The sequence below is a fragment of the Urocampus carinirostris genome, chromosome 5 (genome assembly GCF_059441175.1).
Source record: "Urocampus carinirostris isolate Australia breed hairy pipefish chromosome 5, RoL_Ucar_1.0, whole genome shotgun sequence".
Lineage (NCBI taxonomy): Eukaryota > Metazoa > Chordata > Actinopteri > Syngnathiformes > Syngnathidae > Urocampus > Urocampus carinirostris.
Genome location: NC_142353.1, coordinates 13,917,525 through 13,936,743, shown reverse-complemented (window position 1 = coordinate 13,936,743; position 19,219 = coordinate 13,917,525). Strand labels below are relative to the sequence as shown.

The window sequence follows — 19,219 nt, the reverse complement described above, 5'->3', positions numbered from 1 at the left end:
GTAGGTTCGTCAAGCTTCAATTCCATATGTGTACAACTCAAACCGAAACATCCCTCATGCACATGCAGACAGCTAGGTAGCGAAACCACAAAAGGTAAAGTACGAAAAAAAAAAATCATGAGCTAGTCCAAATATATTTTTCAATGTATATGAAAAATGTATCGCTTGAAAAAGGACAACATTCTATTCAGAATTCTATTCTATTAACATGTATTAATTTGCTTTAATTCTCAACGATTCAAAACCAATTTGATTAAATGGTCTATATTGAAACAAAGATCAAAAGAAAAAGAAAATCTACATGTCTGCAAGTACAGTATAATCATTGAAAAAAAAATATTCTTTTTCCCTCGCGTATTGCTGAGGAATCGGATTCCAGACTCTGTATGAAATCAATCATTTTCATCGCTCTTAATCCAGCCCTGAATTTTTTAACGCAATGCAGCCCGCAACTCAAAAAGTTTACCAACCCTGTTTTTAGTAGTGCTTTTCGAGGACAAATAAAAGTCTTGACTACTTTTACAGTTGACCGTAGCAATGACACGTGCTGATGCAACTCATGGTCACCAATCAGCGTATAAACAGAGCAATAAACCTGCTGTATGTATTCAGACCTCAAATAAATCAGCTGTAGGAAAAAGTAAATCCACAGGCAGCTGTGACTTGAATGAAAATAAAGCAAATAGCGGTGCTCGTGTCATAACATCTGCTCTTGAGTCTCGACACATGCTGTTACTTCTCCACTCTGGATCGTAAAGGCCTGTAAAATGTATATGGCCTGATTTCTGCCGGTTAGGGACCAGACGTTGACCAATTTCATTTACTTACAAGTCAAGTCAAGTCATTTTTATTTGTATAGCCCTAAATCACGAAGAGTCTCAAAGGGCTTCACAAATTATTACACTATATTACACAGACTATTTTTCAGCCGACGAGAAGAGTAGGTTATTCATATGCTATGGAGTAGAAGTGAGTTTTAAGCTTAGATTTAAACATTTCCACTGAGGTTGCAGATCGGATCTCAGGGGGAAGAGCATTCCACAGCACCGGTGCCCGGATGGAGAACGCTCTCGAACCAGCAGAACACTTCTTTGCTCTTGGGATCACCAGAAGACCGGCACTCTCAGATCGTAGGCTTCGGACCGGGACATAGGGGGAAATCAGATCTGAAAGATAAGAGGGAGCAAGTCCATGTATGATTTTGTATAATACTAAGAGAACCTTGAAATCACATCTAAGGCTAACTGGAAGCCAATGCAGGTTAGCCAAAATCGGTGTTATGATCGTACTTTTTTGTCTTAGTTAAAAGCATCGCTGCGGCATTTTGCACCAGCTGAAGAGACTTGATTCTAGACTTCGGGAGACTAGAGAGTAGTGCATTACAGTAATCGAGACAGGAGGTAACAAACGCACGAATTATAATTTCCGCATCCAACTGAGACAGTATTGAACGGATTTTAGCAATGTTACGAAGATGGAAGAAAGCGGTTCTAGTAATTTTCTTTACACGCGTTTCAAAGGATAGATCAGGGTCAAATATGACACCTAAATTTTTAACTGAGTCACTCTGTGTGATGTGACATTTGTCAATGTTCACAGCAGTTTTTGAGAATAAGTCACGGCACTTAGATGGACCAATGACTAACATTTTGGTCTTTTCAGAGTTAAGACGCAAGAAATTGAGTGACATCCACTCTTATCTCAATGAGGCAGGCCTCCAAATTTCCACAGTTTAGTGTGTGAGATTCCTCCAACGGAAGATATAGTTGAGTGTCGTCTGTGTAGCAGTGGAAGCTGATATTGTACTTGCGAATAATATCACCTAATGGAAGCATGTAAATGCTGAAAAGAAGGGGGCCAAGCACTGAACCCTGCGGAACACCACAGGTAACATTAAAAGGCTCAGATGTCATTTCGCCATATTTAACACAGTGCGTCCTATCTGAGAGGTAGGATCTGAACCACGAGAGGACGGTTCCTGAGAGACCAATCCATTTTTCCAACCGTTCTAGTAGGAAATTGTGGTGCACTGTGTCAAAAGCAGCAGCAAAACTGATGAAGCGCCAGAATCCATTGCCAGTAGGAGATCATTTGTTACCTTGATCAGAGCTGTCTCAGTAGAGTAGTTAGCCCTGAATCCTGATTGCATAGATTCAAAAAGGATATTCTCGGATATGAAATCATTCAGCTGCCGTGCCACTACTTTTTCAAGTACTTTAGAAAGGAAAGGTAGGTTTGACACAGGTCTATAATTACATAAGATTTCTGGATCAAGGTTGGGTCGTTTCAGTGTGGGTTTAATAACGGCGGACTTAAAAGCTACTGGAACTACACCTGAGGAGAGTGATATGTTTATAGTATTTAGAACTGAAGGTCCAAGGACGCCAAAAAGACGTTTAATAAGTGAACCTGGGAGCGGGTCAAACTGGCCAGTTGTCGGTTTGGCCTCATTCACCACCTGTTTGAGATCATCAAGTGACAGTTCACTAAAACTGGACAAATTTCCTGGACAGCCACCCTGTCGTGCATCTGTAGATTTCAGCCCTTTAATATGTGTGGTATTAATAATGTCTTTAGCAATTTCTTCCTGTATGCATTGAATCTTCTTAGTAAGGAACACCATTAAGTCATGAGCAGAGTGTGGCGAACTATCTGCGTCAGTCTGTTGCCTTGTAAGCGATACTACAGTGTCAAAAAGGACTTTGGGATTGTTCTTTTGTGACGCAATCACCTTCGAAAGGTAGGCGGATTTTGCAGAGGCAAGGGCCGCTTTATACTTTAACAAGCTGTCACACCAGGTTTGATGGAAAACCTCAAGCTTGGTAGCGCGCCATTTTCTTTCCAATTTCCTGCATTCTAACAAACAAACTTACAAACATACCCTCAAAATGACACCTTGTGTGTTCCCTGTGGCCGTGATGTGATTGTTTTTTTCTTTCTATATTACTTCATAGTCACCCAAAACCAGTGCGACATATTGTATCCGAAGCTATACTTTCCTCATCGTGCTCATCTAAAATAAAAACAAGACTGGGTTGGCTCCAATATAATGCAAAGAAAATTATTTTTTACGACAGGTTCATGGGAAAATGGGGAAAAAATGAACTTCGTGTCATCGCAGATTATGGTGACTAATTCAATAAGGCTGAGCATGTTTTGACACTATATCTGTTCTAGGGTAAGCATGTTTTTTAAATCAATGTGCCATATTGTAAGATACAATTCCCTCTCGTACAACCAATCCACGACATACTGCGTATGCTGCAACTTTAAGTGAAAATGACTGATATGGATGTCGAATCAGGGTTATCATAACATTACCTCACAAAGTAATAATTTTCAGACTGCGCCTGTCAGTTGTTGTACAATGCAGTGCCACAGCAAAGAGAAAGGTGCTGTGTCTGGACCCAATATCTGAAAAAGAGCAAGAAGCGGTTGAATCTTTGATACAAAAACAATGAGGTCATACATTGTATGCCTATTTTCTACCTGTGAAAAACTGCTAGTAGGAGTACCTTTCCACTTAACGGACCACGAAGTGTGTTTGATTTAAAATAAGTGCCTGTAACAATTTGGTGCAAAAAAGTGATATTTTGAATTTGTTTTAGGAGTTTCCTCTTGCTCAAAAAAAAAGACAAAAAATAAATCAAATATGTTTTTGGCAAAATTTTGGTACAATAATAATAATAATAATAATAATAATGCAACTCAGAAAATGCAGAGTTAGAGTCAATGGCTAAAACAATTGACCTCGAATCTAGACTCTAAATCCATGAAATTGATAATTGCATGACAGGAAAACTGACTGCTTTAGATGTCTTTAAATGGGCCTTTTTGAGAGAATCTTACAGACGCTCCCCTACTTACGACCATTCGACTTACGTAAAACGGTAGATACAAACATTTTTTGGGGATGTCGCAAAATATCCAGACATCGCCGTAAGTTGGATTTTGTATTGAGTGCACCTTTTCCCGAGGACAGCATTGTTGTGCTTCTTTCTGCCGCTACCGGCCTCTAGTGGCGCTGTGAGAGGTCACCCAGTATCCACAACGAAGAGGAAATCCGGCCTCCTTTTCCTAGTTCATGTGTAAACATACTACGTCTACTGAATCTCCCCCTCGTTTAGAACTTTAACGTTTTTATTGTTTAATATCTCGTTCATCCATTCAATATGGTTGGTGTAATGTGTAAAGGACAGGCGAGCCGTTTCTTTTGAAATAAAAGTGGAATAAGAAAGCTTGATGCCGTTGAGAAAATGGTCGGTATGCTTTTTTTCGGGCACTACTTACCACTGAGGAGGACCTCTCGAAGCACATCTCCCAAAAGTAAAATACACTTAACTTTATTTATGTTTATAGAGCATATTATTTTATGAAATGTTTATTTTTTGACAGGTTACTTATACAACAGACTTATATAAACCTTAAACATTAAAAAATATGGTACTTAAGCAACTTACAAATTCAACTTACTAACGATCGTCCGGAAGTAGGTCAGTGTCTGTATTTCCAACAGTCCCATCGATGGATTTGATAGGACACTGCCACTCATTTTCACCTCCTGAAATGAATTGAGCTCAGTTATCTTGTTTTGTATCTTACCAGGGCCACGTGGTCCCCCAGGACTCCCAGGGGAGAGAGGTCTTCCCGGTCCTCCTGGTCCTCCAGGACCACCTGTTAGTGCCCGCATTCCTGCACCAGATAGTAAGTCTTGATCTTTGCCAAGAGTGCATAAAAAACAAACTATTGTGGGTTCAGTTTGACATTCAGGAATGTTTTTTTAAATTTACGCCTAATAAATTACTGGTAATTTTTTTAAGTTATCTTTGAGGTCTGTAACAACTCTACTCCCAATTTTAACAGGAAAGGTGGTACACAAAATGTATGGATGGGTTTATTTCTCTTCCCCGTAACAACAGCGGTTTGAAAGGGCTTCAAATACCTGCTGTCATTATAACGTCCCCTGAATCTATCTTCGTCTCTGGCAGTGAATGAGTTCAAGGTTCATTTAGCCCCATTTTGCTTATTTTCCAATTAGTACGGAATCGAAGTATGTGAAAATGAAGGCAGTGTGTGTGTGTGGGATTGATGTAGACTTCATATTCTGTGATGAGAATCTGTTCACCTCTGATGTCACTCAACTGCTTCCAGATGTCGACTCCTCACCCCTCAAGGTCATCAGCACCTTTTACTTGTTGATTTTCTGGTTTTAAAAATAAAAGTTAAAGCACAGATTGGTCAGCGTGAGCTTCCTTTGCAGATATTAGGATTGGCATGATGAGACTGGGAGCCGTTTCTTTCACATCAAAGTAACAGTAGGGGATGTCGGGAGGATGGGAAGGCAGGCGGGCCATTCTATGCTAACCGTACTTGGAAAAACATGAGTGTATTTGGCCTATATGTATGCTTGAGGAGGTGAAATGTCCACACTTGAGAGAGTAGAGCACAGGGTGCTTAAAAACCTGCAGCCAGGGTATTAAGAATGAAGATGCACTGTCCGGTGGGTGGTTGTTAAATTCCGAGACCTACAGTAGTTGACCGATGTTTCCTGTTGTCTTTCCTCCTCTTTGTTTCGCTCTCAGAAATCAAAAACTTGTACCTGTGTATTTTTCATCTGTGAAGACATGCACTTCCTCATTCTCACGTTTTTCTTGGTATGTTACACAAAGCTGGTACTTTAAAACTGAATTAGAAATCAGTTATCGCTGCAAACACTACTCAATACAACATCTGAGCAAGAATTGTTTATGTATTATGGCTTCTCACTCCCGTAATTGTTGGTAAACTCCAATGTTGACTTAACATCTTTTGTCAGGGCAAATCGTATCTACATTTATTCATCAAAATTGTACCGACATACCAATGAAAGTTCAATTAAATGTGAGTCACAAACAAGATTTATATTCAGGTTGTGGGAGACATCAAACATGAATCGCCAAAAAGAAATGATAGGAGCTTTTGTTAAACATGGTTTGTTTTTTGTTTTTCACAGCTCGAGGAAAAGACCCTTTTTTCACCAACACTTTCCACGATTCATCTCCTGGACCGCAAGGTCCACCTGGGCCCATTGGTTAGTGTATTTTAATGCACCAAATTGTAAACAATATTGCATTCGTCAAAATACATGATGGACCCCAGTGTTCAATTTTGTGAGACTTTGGTGGGTGGACAAACTAGAAGAGGTCTGAGGGGAGAAAATTGTGTACATTTTAGATTCAAACGCATGGATAAGCATAGCCCACATTAAACCACACCACCTACATTGCATATTACCGAATTTTATTGCAATATGTATTCTGTGTAGCACTATTTAGATATTCTATATAACACGCTACAGTGGGCATTTGCACGTCACACTGAGTATTTGTATAGTGTATTCTTTTTGCTTTATTATTGTATTGTTCTCAGCTCAGGGATGCTGCTAGAAATGTGAATTTCCCTCCGGGGATGAATAAAGTATCTATCTATTTATCTATCTAGATTTGGTGCATTTTTAGGGCAAAATCAAGAAGCTAGATCTATGATCAGTCTATGCCCTCCTACTATAATCTCCTATTCTAATTATTGTAAGTAACAAATGTATTGTCATTGTGACATCTGAAAAGCACCACAAAATTAACAAACGTCTTTAGTACCGTGATCAAAAAAGTGTGATGAGATAAAATCAATTGCCTTTTCTTGTGTCATCTATACTATTGGTGGTCCAGTGGTCAGAATTTAGTGCTCTCGCCGCTGTGACCCGGGTTCAATTCATGTTGCATCCAACAGCAAAGTTTCTGTTAAAAAAAGACGAAGCAAGATTTTATTTATCCGATCAAAATTTGGTTTCTGCGTAATACACCATTAAATACGATATATCCAAACGTATTATCATATATTTTTAATACAAGTTTATGAGACTCTGGTGGGACCAATTAAGCCCAGATGGCCTGCTAGAATCTTCCTATGGTATGGGAAACACTGGACCCATTTGTACAGTTTATTCCAAAACACTGAGCCAATTCGATATTCAATTTGGTTACTGTACACAATGTACCATGTTTTTTTCAATGATCTTAGTTTCTAAGCAGACTATCTATAAATTACGGTTTAATTGTTTCCAATTCTCTACGAGTTTTAGCTTTGAGGATTGCCTAAAAATAAGAATATAGAAAATTAACAAAAAATGTTTTATTTTATTTGGATATGATTGCAAAATATAATAATTTGGTTAATTAAGGATTCGCAGTACCTGAATTTTCCTACCAATTAACGAAGTGTTTATTTTTCTTTACCATTACAATAACATCATACATCTGTATGAAAAAGTCTCCAAAAACATAATCAAGTAGTCAATGGTTACTTTGTCAATATAAAAATAATATATAACGAACTCACTTTACTCAATTATATGGGCCCATGCAATCACAACAACCTTGTACACAGCTAGGAGACATGACCAAGTTGCTCTATTACTTCTATAGAAAATCCAATAATAATATATTAATAATATATTCCAATGTGGAACATAATTGCTTTGATTCTTCAGAACAAAGTGTGGGCTGATTGAATATTATTGCATGACTCCAAGTGACTAATTATTGGGTCGAGCTATCGACCTGATAATGAAAGTTATCCTTCATGCAAACACAATTCTTATTTCTGTCTCATGTGCAGGCCCCATGGGCCCAAAAGGACCAGCAGGACCTCCTGGCCCACAGGGACAGAATGTAAATCTGCTGACACCAATTATTATATAAGGCGTCATCATTAGTCTTCATGTTGTCATTTTAATTGCTTATGTTGGCAGGGTAAACCAGGGATTCCTGGAGCACAGGGTCCCATTGGCCCAAAGGGAGAGCGTGGAGAAAGGGTAGGTTTTTGACAGTGTGTTCAACAGCTTTTCTTTACGTCCATCTCTTATGCTTCAAACGGTGCAATACACTTTTTTGGTTCAGGGTCCCTCAGGTTATCCTGGGGACAGGGGCTTCAGAGGCGAGCCGGTAAGCCCAACCAAACTATAACCTCTGTATAATTATAATTAAGATCTTTCTAACATAATCAGTCCGTTGTGTGTAATTTAATTTTTTTTACAGGGATTGCCAGGTCCTAAAGGAGCGCCTGGAGAAAAGGGCTTACCGGTGAGGAAGTAGTTTGTTTAGTTGTAGCATACAATATTTAGTCAAGCAAAAGCTACTCTTGTTAAGCATTTTATTTCCTCTGTTTGTCTAATTGTCCCTTTTCTTTAACCTCTTTTTCATTTTACAAGAGCAATCTAAATGTAAGAGATTTTCCATCCAGGATATTTTGTAGAGGTTTTATGTTTTTCTTGTCTTCTCACCCACCATGTGTTTTTTGTACATGTGATTTCAGCTGGTGAACCGTATGCGTTTGTGTGTGGAAAACTTGAGTCTTTATGCGTTGTTGTGTTGTTGGTCCTTGGGGTGCGCTCTGGACTGCAGCCCCCCGTTATGAAACTGTCCTCGTGACCTCTGCAAGCTATGGCTACCTTTCACAGTCACTTTGGCGGCATCTGACTTTGGCATACATGTCAAAATAGCACCATCACCAATATGGTTACACCGATGCACTCCAAACGAGACAGAGGAGAAGGCTGGATTCTTGAGAACAACTTCATGGTCGTCTCAAATGATGTTGTTTGAAATAAAATAGAAATGACAAATGCATGAGACGCATATGCCAAATCGTTCCATTGATGTGTCATATGTTGGGTTTAAACATGTTGTGGAGTGGATACAGCTACCCTTTTTATCCCTTCTTGCAAATTTCTCTTTACCTGCATGTTGATATTAACTAGCACTTTAAAAGGCTGCTACATGATAATTATACCAAACTTTGCCACATTTGGTCTTGCTTCATATTAAACTGTCTCCATTGGAAGTGTTTTTCTATTTTGTTGTTTCCCTACAAACATAAAAGCATTTCCTTTTTTGTTTTACTAATCAGATAATGTTCACCATGTGACCCCAACCTCCATTTGCATGAATTATTTTTGTGATTGGGAATTGAAATAATTTTAAATATCACTCACGCCATTGCCTTACATAGAAACCCAAAAAGTGTGAAAGAAGATCTGAATGTACTCACTGGACACTTTTGGGTACTGTGTGCACGAGAGACAACTATCAAATAAAAATACTGTATAAACCTGAAATATTTATTTATTTATTTATTTTTACAAAAATCTACTGAACATTTTTAAAATAAGCAAGCAGACTCTGTAGCCTAACCATAATTTAAAATGCAATGCACAATGCAAGTCCGTGAAGTTGCAAAACTGTGCAAAGTAAATCGCGGTATAGCGAGGGATTTCTGTCCTTTTTTTTTTTTTTGTTAATGTTTTGTACAAAGATCCTTTGTTAAATATTCGACCAGCAGTTCATAAAATTTTAATAGAATTGAAATCCATACAATGTATGATTTCATATATATGTGTATGTAATATATATCTATATATATATTTAAACAAATTAATTATATTTTATTATTCTCTAATTTATTTATCCCTGCGACCCTCCTGAGAATGAGTGGTGCAGATAATGGATGGATGGATATATATATATATATATATATATATATATATATATATATATATATATATAAACCAGCCCGACCCCAAAATATTAACTTTATTTAAAGGACCGAGCTCGAAGTAAACCCGAAGCTGCACTTCGGCGCCGCGCACAATTGTGCCAAACAGCAAACATGCTATGCAGATCCTCCAGGAAGCAACAACAACAAAAATCAGCGAGAAAGAAGCCCTGCCCGACTTAATGATTAACATTTTATGCCCAAATTTTACTCCTGGGCCCAAGATCTTACCGCTACAGTGCTTGATTCCATCCAGCCTTGTAACTCCGTATCAATCCTGATAGTTGCTCGTACGCAGTGTTTCCCATACAAAGGAATAATCTGGCGGGCTGCCAGGGTTTACTTGGTCCCGCCAGAGTCTCACAACAATAAGTAAAAGTGAATCAAAATTTATCTTTGTCTAAATGATTGCAAACGTACAATGTGTGAAGCACATTGTAAAGCGCTTTGGGAGGTCTTCATTGACTTGAAAAGCGCTATATAAATGCAGACCATTTACCATATATATATATATATATATATATATCATCTCATCTCATTAGCTGCACCGCTTATCCTCAGTAGGGTCGCGGGGGTGCTGGAGCCCATCCCAGCAATCATCGGGCAGTGGGCAGGGGACACCCTGAACTGTTTGCCAGCCAATCGCAGGGCACACAGGGACAGACAACTCGCTCGCTCATTCACACCTAGGGACAATTTGGACCAGCCAATCCACCTGAAATGCATGTCTTTGGAATGTGGGAGGAAACCGGAGTGCCCGGAGGAAACCCACGCAAGCACGAGGAGAACATACAAACTCTGCACAGTAAGTCCGGTAGCTGGATTTGAACCCACACAGGAGGTTCCCAAGACCTTAGAACTGTGCCGCACACGCGCTAACCACTGCGCCGCTGTGCTGCCCATATATATATATATATATATATATATATATATATGTATATGTGTGTGTGTGTATGTATATACATGTATGTATGTGTGTTGAGAACTCAACCTTATTAGTATTATTTGGATCATTCTCAAACAACATATGAAGAAGCAGAAACACAACTTTTCAAACATCTACCAACAGTTTGCAAAAATGGCAACCAAAAATACTTCCCATTTCAGCTTGCTACTGATTTGAGAATTGACATCTTTGTTTATGGCTATTCTGACCAGACCGTGAAATCACAATGTTATACAATCAAAAGTGAGCATGGTTATGTACTTACTTAAGTATCCAGTGAGTTCATATCAGCACTGACCTTGCTTAGCCAGAGGGAGATTTTCTCATTACAATGATGTTAAACGTGCTGAAAATGTGTCCCTGGCTAAGTTGTCCAGAACAACCAAAATCCAAACTTAGCATGAGCTAGTATAAATCCTGGAAGAGTTTGGTCCAGGTTTCAAACGTGTGATGTGCATGTTGCTGTTGTCCTGTCCAGCATGGCAGAAGCTCGTGTCATAGACTCGAGCGGCATGGCCAGAGAATGAGGGACATGGAGATGCATATAAAGCAGACAATACTGGACGGATTAGCGGACTGTTTAACTTTCTAACTGCTAAACTGTTTTGAGAAGAAAAGCAAATGACCTGCATTTTGGCGTGCAGTCCTCCAGCTTGCGCACCTAACCATGACGGCTGTATCTATCTTCACAGGGGGACGGAATCCATCAGATCAGAGAGGCGCTGAAGATCTTAGCCGAGAGGGTTTTAATCCTCGAGACTATGATTGGTATTCATGGTGAGTAGGAGGCCTGAGACAGGGTCAGTTTAAGGCAGGGGTCAAGGTAGGGGGCTCCGACTCCCACTGCACTTCACCCACTGAGACAGGGAGGGGCAAAAGTCACGAGCAGCCCCCCAGGACTCTGGCTGGTGTTTTCACACCCCCTCACACAGCACCTCCCCTTCCTGTCACTTCTTTCTGATAGGACTTTAGCTCGCAGATGTTCCGTGACTTGCAGGCCGATCTTGAGCTTCTGGCTCGTAGGGTGACGCTGCTGGAGGCAATCATCTGGCCAGGTAACGATCAGTGAGACACGTCCCCTGAACATCTGCTGGCCCTCAAATAAAAACAGTCCACTAATCCCCTACCTTTACCTTCTTTCACACGCACACAAAAAGCATCCAATCTAGAAAACAATGATGCATGATATGAAAATCTTACTGTATTAAATGTTGATTGTAGTTATTTTAGAGCAGATGTTTTGTAGAGCTGTGATGTGTTTTACCTACGATCAAGCGAAGCTGCTGCATTTAATTGACAAAAAAAATGGGTTGTTGTGGTGCACTGTATAGTATATTAATGTGGTCTTCTGGAGAGTAGAGCTGCAACATTTGGGTTTAAAAAGAAAAAACAATGTTGAAACAATTTAACTCATAACCACACAACATTTTGGGTGCATAGGTTTTGGGGGCGTTAGATTTTTTTCTCTTAAAATTAAATCATGAATAAGAGACCAGGTTTTGGTGCAGATACCGGCCTTTTCAAAATATTGGAACTTGCGACTGCCCTCTGGCAAACAGAAATTAGATGAAAAATAAATTAGCATATTTTCTGCACTATCAGGATAACCTAACAATAAGGTGCATCCCTCATAAAACATTCTTTTGTCAGATAATTTTCATACACAAGGCACACCGAACTACAACGCGCATTAAATAGAGGCTACAGTAAGGGCTACAGTGTCGAGTATTACCGTTGGGCTCATAAATAGTAGGCATATTATAGTGCAATGATTAATCAGTCCTTAAATATCAGTGATTAAAATGTTTGCAACAGGAAATCGAATCCAGATCGCGGCATTTAGGGTGCAGACACTCTTTCACTGGACCAGCAGAGGTACAAATGCCACTTGAAAAGGTATAAGAGTCTATCTCGTTATTAGACTATTTCTACGGTGCCAGAAACTGTGATTTGCATAGTGTATCCTGATAGGTTAAACAGTCAGTTTTATTAAGGTTTTGAGGATGAGTTTGACCCATATAATATTCAATATTTACTCATTAAGACACGTTTTGCTTTTAATGATTTTAAAAATGTAGTAAGAACAAACTAGTATATGTTGGAACGCTGTTTTTTTATACTAAGATGGACAAGAAAAATGTGAATTTTACTGTTTCAAGAGGAAGTTGGGCAAAAAATATACTATAAAGTCGTGTGGTCTGTGTCCACGCATTTACTTCGACCAAAACATTCTGTTTTACGGTATGGATTAAACAGCGGAATTTACCAGTTTGGGAAAATATTTTACCTCATGCTGTCGACAAATGACAGCCCATTATCCCATTGTTCAAGTAGTTAAAAATTGCAATTCAGTTTGTTAGGAAAACGGGTCAAGTGACATTTAAAAGCTGAACTAAAATATTATTATATTAAATTGTTATTAAAGTAAAGTGACCATTTTTAGTCTGATAACAATATTTAAAAAACACAAGGTTAATCTGGATCCCGTAACCCGACTAACCCAATCCAGAAACACAATAGGTACGTTTACATGCAGGGAGTAGTCTGTCTAGAATCAGGATTTAGATTTTTGGACCAATCCAAGTGAATTGTTTATGAATAGTAACAAACAAACAACCCCTTATACCTGGCATTTCTGAATAATGTATTCGAATTACAAAGGACAAAGCAGGAGAGATTTCCTTACACAAATAGACATTGTTTCCGCATTTAACTTTTGGTAGTATAAAAAATATCATTTCATTTATGTCATTCACTAAAATCAACAAAGGACTGTGCTTGCTGCCTCATTGGTCCAAAAGTGTGATCATTGCTATGTCTCGTAGATAAGTTTTACTTGTATGTGGCTTTACGAAAGCATGGATTACCCTATATATGGACGGATACAAGTTTCTCATTTTCACCATGGGGACAAATATTTAAATGAATATCCCCCAGATAAATCAACCAATATACATTAGGCCTGTTTTGAGAGTTAGCCAGAGTTAGCATGTTCTAAAAGTCCACAGTTCTTCGCAGCAGCAATGGGGAAAAAAAATTACATATCCAAGAACTACGTCTACGCAGTAATGTGTACAAAGTCTGATCAGTTAAACGGGAACACATGCACAAGTATCTGAAATCAAAGGACTAACCAAACACTATCAATCCAACTGTTAAGAGTCGAATTACGACCATAGTCGGATCAGTGTAAGCCTATACATGGCTTACAATAGCCGGAATACAGATTTTTTTTTTTTATAATTTATGCAGGCTTGAAATAGCATTTTGGGGGGTATGGTTTGGGTTTTTTGGTTTCGATTGTTAAATATGTCATCCCTGCAAGAAAAATTGTAATGGGGTAAGCCCTTTAAAGCTTCAACTTCAGACTACTCCATTTGCACTCGTGATTATTAATTATATAATTGTATTGTTCAGCTGATTGTGGGCAAATAGTTTATTTTTATTTTGTTTATCATCATTTGCGTTTATGCTGTGCCCGAATAAAAAGCCACAAACATACACAAACAGGCAAACTATTGCCTGCGTGTAAACATGACCAATGTTCAACAGAATGCCGTGTTTAGACTGACAAGGATCAGTTTAAAAATGTAAAAATTATGGAGCAGGCTTCCACATTGAGCTCCACTTAATATTTAAGCAGCTGTACGGAAATTGGAACTTTGTCACGCTCTGCCACCATCTATTGGCATGTGTCATAATTGCAGCCTGAGTCGGCTCATTCATGATTCATGTGCATGTACGTGCATTTCCTAGACGCGCTCGGATAAACTCTTTATTTTTTCATCTTTCTTTGGGTTGGCATTTTGACTACTCAAATCATGTCTCTTCTTACTTTCACCTTTTTCATGCAACACTGACAAATAGAGAGTAAATAAAAACTTATATGAGAACAAGCATAACGTCACTCTCCAGCAATGTCCCCAACCCCCGTTCCTCAAACCGAACGTGTACCACCCCGGATGGCTTTTGATAAGAATGAGATAAAAGCAGGTAGGCGCAATGGAAAATAAAGCATAAAGGCGCTTTGAACTCTGTTGGTCATTGTGAACATATACTTAATAGAGAGAATATGTAACTTTCAACTTTTTAAGGACACTTCAAACAATGCACCCGACCTTTAAGTGTTGCAGCCCTACTCCCCAAACAACCGTTATCTATACAATTAAGCAATGTAAATGTTTGTGTCTGATCAAAATGAGGATATGCTTGCGATAACTTCAAAATTTAAAAGAAAACGAGCAAAGTGAAATAAAAACCGCATGCACATGGTCACTTGACAGTGCTGGGCAGGGAGGCCCTGTTCCAACTGCTGTCTTTCTTCGACAGAACCTGATCTAGGCTCGGGTGACGGACCATTTGGTACAGCCTCCCCTAGTTTCTACAGGGATAAGCGAGCAGGCGCACATCCGTATCGACTCGCTTCTCCCTTGTTCTCCAGCATCAAGGTTCGAGGGAAGTAGCCCAATGAGGACTGCGGACTGGGTTGGCTTTCTTTCCTATAGGTTGCATCGGCACACAAAGCTGAATTAAAGGCCTTTTTTGAGGGACTTTTCTGTTAGACTTAAGTAGGGGGACCACTCAGGGAAATGGCCAATGATACTCCACCATGTCCTCCTGCACCTTTCAACTTGTGTCACTCCTGTCACTATAACCACTTTCAGCTGTAGCTCTCTGGTTTGTTTTATATATTTGACCAAAAAAAAAAAAAAAAGCTCTGAATTACTTGTGGTGCTCCTTAAGCCACAAACCCTGGCAATAAAGGCCTCTTAGTTGATATGTAACTTAAGAGACTGGACTTAAATTTCAATTTCAAGGTAACAGCAATGTTATGATATCTCATGAGCATGTTTAATTTTCTCAACGACACAAACCTCTATTTTTATTTGATTTATTTCTTCTATTGTTAACCTTTTATCAAATGTATTAAAAATATCAAGTCATTACTACAATAACTGAAATATGTTACTATTTGTGAGAGTTATGTGTTTTCCATGTAAAAAACACACTGACGTGATGCAATACACAGTATATTTACGTTTGTTGAATATATACTGATCCAGTGGGTTTTATTTCATTCTGAAAATCATTTATTAAAAAAATAACAGTCAATGGCAAAGCTCAAACCATTGGTGGATGTTGGTGCTGTCTTAAAAGACTTTTTTTTCATCGTAAATCAAACTTATCGTGAAAGTATTTAAATTTGTCTTAGGCAGTGTTTTTAGTCAAACATATAGTAACTTTTGATTTTGAATTTTGTTTTCTTGCAAATGTGTTAGTGTTTAATATAATCCTGTCTTCTGATGATCGCTGTAATAAAACTATGTTGACTGTTTTTTTTAAAACAAGTTGAAGTGGCACCTTTCTGTGATTGTTAATGACTTATAGTTCACATAGTGTAGACATACAGTTGGGCATAATAGTAAATTACCTCATGTTGTCTTTGTCTTGATTGTATTGATGTGTAGGTACTAAGTTAAAGAACTTTCTATAATGTGTCGGATAAATTCCACATATGTGTGAACATGTACCCATTATTTGCCATCATGATCTGCATAAGTGCAGGAAAGTCACACTGCATCATTCAATTAGATGAATCGGTTTTATCAAAAACGCAGTACAGATCATTCTCCAGGAACATTTTGCCTTTTTCTCAATAAATTATCTTGACTAAACATTGGTCAATTCCATCTAGTCTCGGATCATAATCAACATTGAATGCGAACAACATATTGTTAAAGTCCTGCAAAATTCAAAGCTTTCTGTAAAAAGGGCAACTCATTTGTGGCTACTTGCCCGAGATGAGTCTCTTAAAAGTGTTTAGGCTGCGAAGTAGTCTTCCCTTTGGCTACAACCACAACATCCTCTCCAACGCGGTCGTCTATGAGCAAGGAAATAGCGCCATCTAGTTGTTTCGATGCTGCAAGCGCCACGACAGCTTTTTCCGTAGGAAAACCCATCTTTTCCAGCTGTTGGAGTCTAGAATCAAAAATAATAGTCCTCGTATCATCAATTTGCAGACCAGTGTCACACGCATAAAATTATGATTCGTTGATAATTGCAGTTGCCAACCTTAGTGCAGAAACAGACGATTTAGACACTTCAACTTTTTGACCAACTTCATCCGGAGCATCCTGCAAGGAGGCAAGTATTCCGGCCCTCAGCATCTGTTCTTCCAACACCTCTGTTTCAGACTCCGGCCTCCAAACACTCTGTGGCTCCTCCCACAAATGGTGGTTTCCTCTAGAGGGGTCTTTCGTGGTATGCGGTGTTACATGTTTATACATAAATTGAGACGGTGATGTGGACCTGGGAAAGCAAATCATATAATCTTACAATGAAAGAAAGCGTGAAAGTTGGATGGAATCTTGACAACTCATACTTTTGTGAAGAGCTGTAGGTTGGCAATCTCAGTCTGGATGAAGAGGAGACATACGCTGAAGGGGGAAGGAAGGTCAGTATGTAGACTTTTTCCAGCTCTTGAAGCATTTCGATGAAGCTGTGACTGTCTAAAGGTTTGTTAAGTAATTCTCAAAGCACTACCACACTATGTGGGATTCTATAACAACTTCTAACGAAACTATTGTTCTATTTAAACTGTCGGTAGTTAATTAATTGTATATACCAAACCAGTTTTACCCAGCCCTTTGGAGCCAAGGCACACTTTTTTTCCATTAAAAAAATCTTGAGGCACATTGTCTTTCGAAGGTGTTTCAAAATTATTTCCCACCAGCAGTTTCCTTTTTATCTTTAAACTTGAAATATTATGGGGCCTGAATTGACAGTATAAAGTTTTCTTATCAATTATGATCACTGTGGCTCAGGGGGTCATACGAGTTATTTGTTTAGGTCAGGGGTCAGCAACAAGCTGCTTTGGAGCCGTATGTGGCTCTTTGGCGCACCCTGGCACTCTTTTGAAAGTGTTGCATAATGGAAAATTATAAAGTTACTGTGGGAGGACAAACATGACACAAATATTGTTAACGTTTTCCAAGGAATTTAGATGTACAATGTATACAATATGTATATACACACAATATTTGTTGCATCCCTTATAAAGCTATGAAGCATTTCTTTTTTGGGGGGCACCAAACATGTTTTTTTCTTTGTTTCTTTGGGCCATTACGGCTCTTTCAACATTTAGTTTAAAGATTTTGCTGTAAGTTTACCAGTGTATTTTGCTATACTTAAACGGTTTAAGTATCACAATGTTTTTTTTTAATTTTCTAGAAAAAATGAGAAAAAAATACATAAAATGTGCAAAAATTATCTGCGAGTGGAACAAATCATAAACAGCTTCATCAAACAAACAAAAAAATGAATATACTTTAGTACCTCATGAACAGATGATTAGTAAAAATGAATCTGCTGCCACCGAGATACGGATGAATGTTAGCTACTCATCTGATCCCTGGAACAAAGCAACAATATTAAGTAATGGCTTGCTTGTTCGCAAAGATAACATTGGGCAATTTCCTGGAGAACAATAGACAAGGTCTTACGACACACTAGTGTGAATCGCCACACTGAAAACACTGAATTAAACATTTGAATTACAGTATACTCAAAAGCAAATAATATCATCTCATGTGCATAAAGGATACAATTATGACCAATGCATATCGCACAGAAATTAAGCAGGGCGGGTGTTCCGGGTAGAAGGATCAGAAAAAGCAGCAGAAGCAACCAGGGTAGAATCCAAACTGGCAGGCAACCTTGCAGTCGCCTGATTGTCTGATGGTGGCATTGGGCTGTAAACAATGCCAGCTGAATGGCAGCGTAGCCACAGAAGCGACTGGCCTGAAGGCTGAAGACAAAGATGACCAACGTGTAAATAAGAGGTAAGACGATCATAGTCAGGGTGGAGAGGGCAAGGCATGCAACCGTGCCCCATTGACGCTCCTGACATGGTCCAAACAGCAGGAGCAGAACAATACTGACGAGCAGCGAAGGTACATCGTCATGATTGAGGGCATACAGGAACACATCTAAAAGAATATACAAAATGTATTTGCTGTTGCTAAAATAGCTTTTATTCAATATATGAAGGGATACCTGCAAAACGTGGAAATTCTCCACCTGGACCTGTACTGAGACCTGCTTGGGGGCCGACAGCAAACACCAACAAGATAAGCACTACCAGCAAGGTTGTCCCCAGGAAGAATCCCGGACGATCTGCTCCAAACCATATTGAAAGAATACGATAGCGCATGGCCTACCCGATGAATACGCTTACTTTAAATCGGAGAGAAGTAGCCATCATGTCGGGTTTTTTGTTTATACATGCATGTCTACAGTGCAATAATAAATCGTTATTGGAATGATAATTTGTCTTTTGAGTTGAAGAACTCAAAAGAGTTAAAGAACTGACACTCTCGAGGCATTCGCCACTCACAATAAGTGAGTTGACGCGTACCGATTTGTTTTTAATTGGATTTATTTCCGCATGACGTCACATTAAACTGTTCTTCGTTGGTAGTTTACTCAGTGTGATACTGTCACCTATCGGATTTATTGAGACCTCTGGGGCAACGTTATAAAACGGGACATTGTATATTTTGGTTAAAAAATATAATTCACATAAAAAATAATATTGATTTGAATAATAATCTAAATACACGAACCATCCATCATATAAACTTGTATTTTTAAATACTTGTAGGTCGACAAATTTGAATTTCC

The 19,219-nt window shown here is 38.8% G+C and overlaps 2 protein-coding genes across 4 annotated transcripts in view; one reads left to right on the top strand and one right to left on the bottom strand.

The window, feature by feature from the left end:
• emid1 (EMI domain containing 1) overlaps positions 1 to 16,217 on the top strand; it is a 99,282-nt gene extending 83,065 nt beyond the window's left edge. For 2 of the 3 annotated variants that reach the window (XM_088335854.1, XM_088335851.1), the window contains 8 exons: positions 4,606 to 4,704; positions 5,993 to 6,070; positions 7,657 to 7,709; positions 7,790 to 7,852; positions 7,938 to 7,982; positions 8,076 to 8,120; positions 11,502 to 11,592; positions 14,867 to 16,217. In XM_088335854.1, coding sequence (XP_088191980.1) covers positions 4,606 to 4,704; positions 5,993 to 6,070; positions 7,657 to 7,709; positions 7,790 to 7,852; positions 7,938 to 7,982; positions 8,076 to 8,120; positions 11,502 to 11,592; positions 14,867 to 15,000 — 608 coding nt within the window. In that variant the 3' untranslated portion in view covers positions 15,001 to 16,217. Of the gene's footprint in view, positions 1 to 4,605; positions 4,705 to 5,992; positions 6,071 to 7,656; positions 7,710 to 7,789; positions 7,853 to 7,937; positions 7,983 to 8,075; positions 8,121 to 11,229; positions 11,315 to 11,501; positions 11,593 to 14,866 lie in introns of all 3 variants that reach the window. The other variant, XM_088335853.1, reaches the window with a different exon arrangement.
• On the bottom strand, positions 16,087 to 18,997 carry rhbdd3 (rhomboid domain containing 3). The gene is made up of 5 exons (XM_088335855.1): positions 18,593 to 18,997; positions 18,142 to 18,525; positions 16,920 to 17,046; positions 16,610 to 16,846; positions 16,087 to 16,516 (listed from the first exon to the last, which is right to left on the bottom strand). Exons 1-5 carry the CDS (start codon positions 18,747 to 18,749, stop codon positions 16,348 to 16,350), a joined length of 1,074 nt encoding a protein of 357 aa, XP_088191981.1. The 5' UTR covers positions 18,750 to 18,997; the 3' UTR covers positions 16,087 to 16,347.
• Between the last annotated feature and the right edge of the window lie 222 nt (positions 18,998 to 19,219).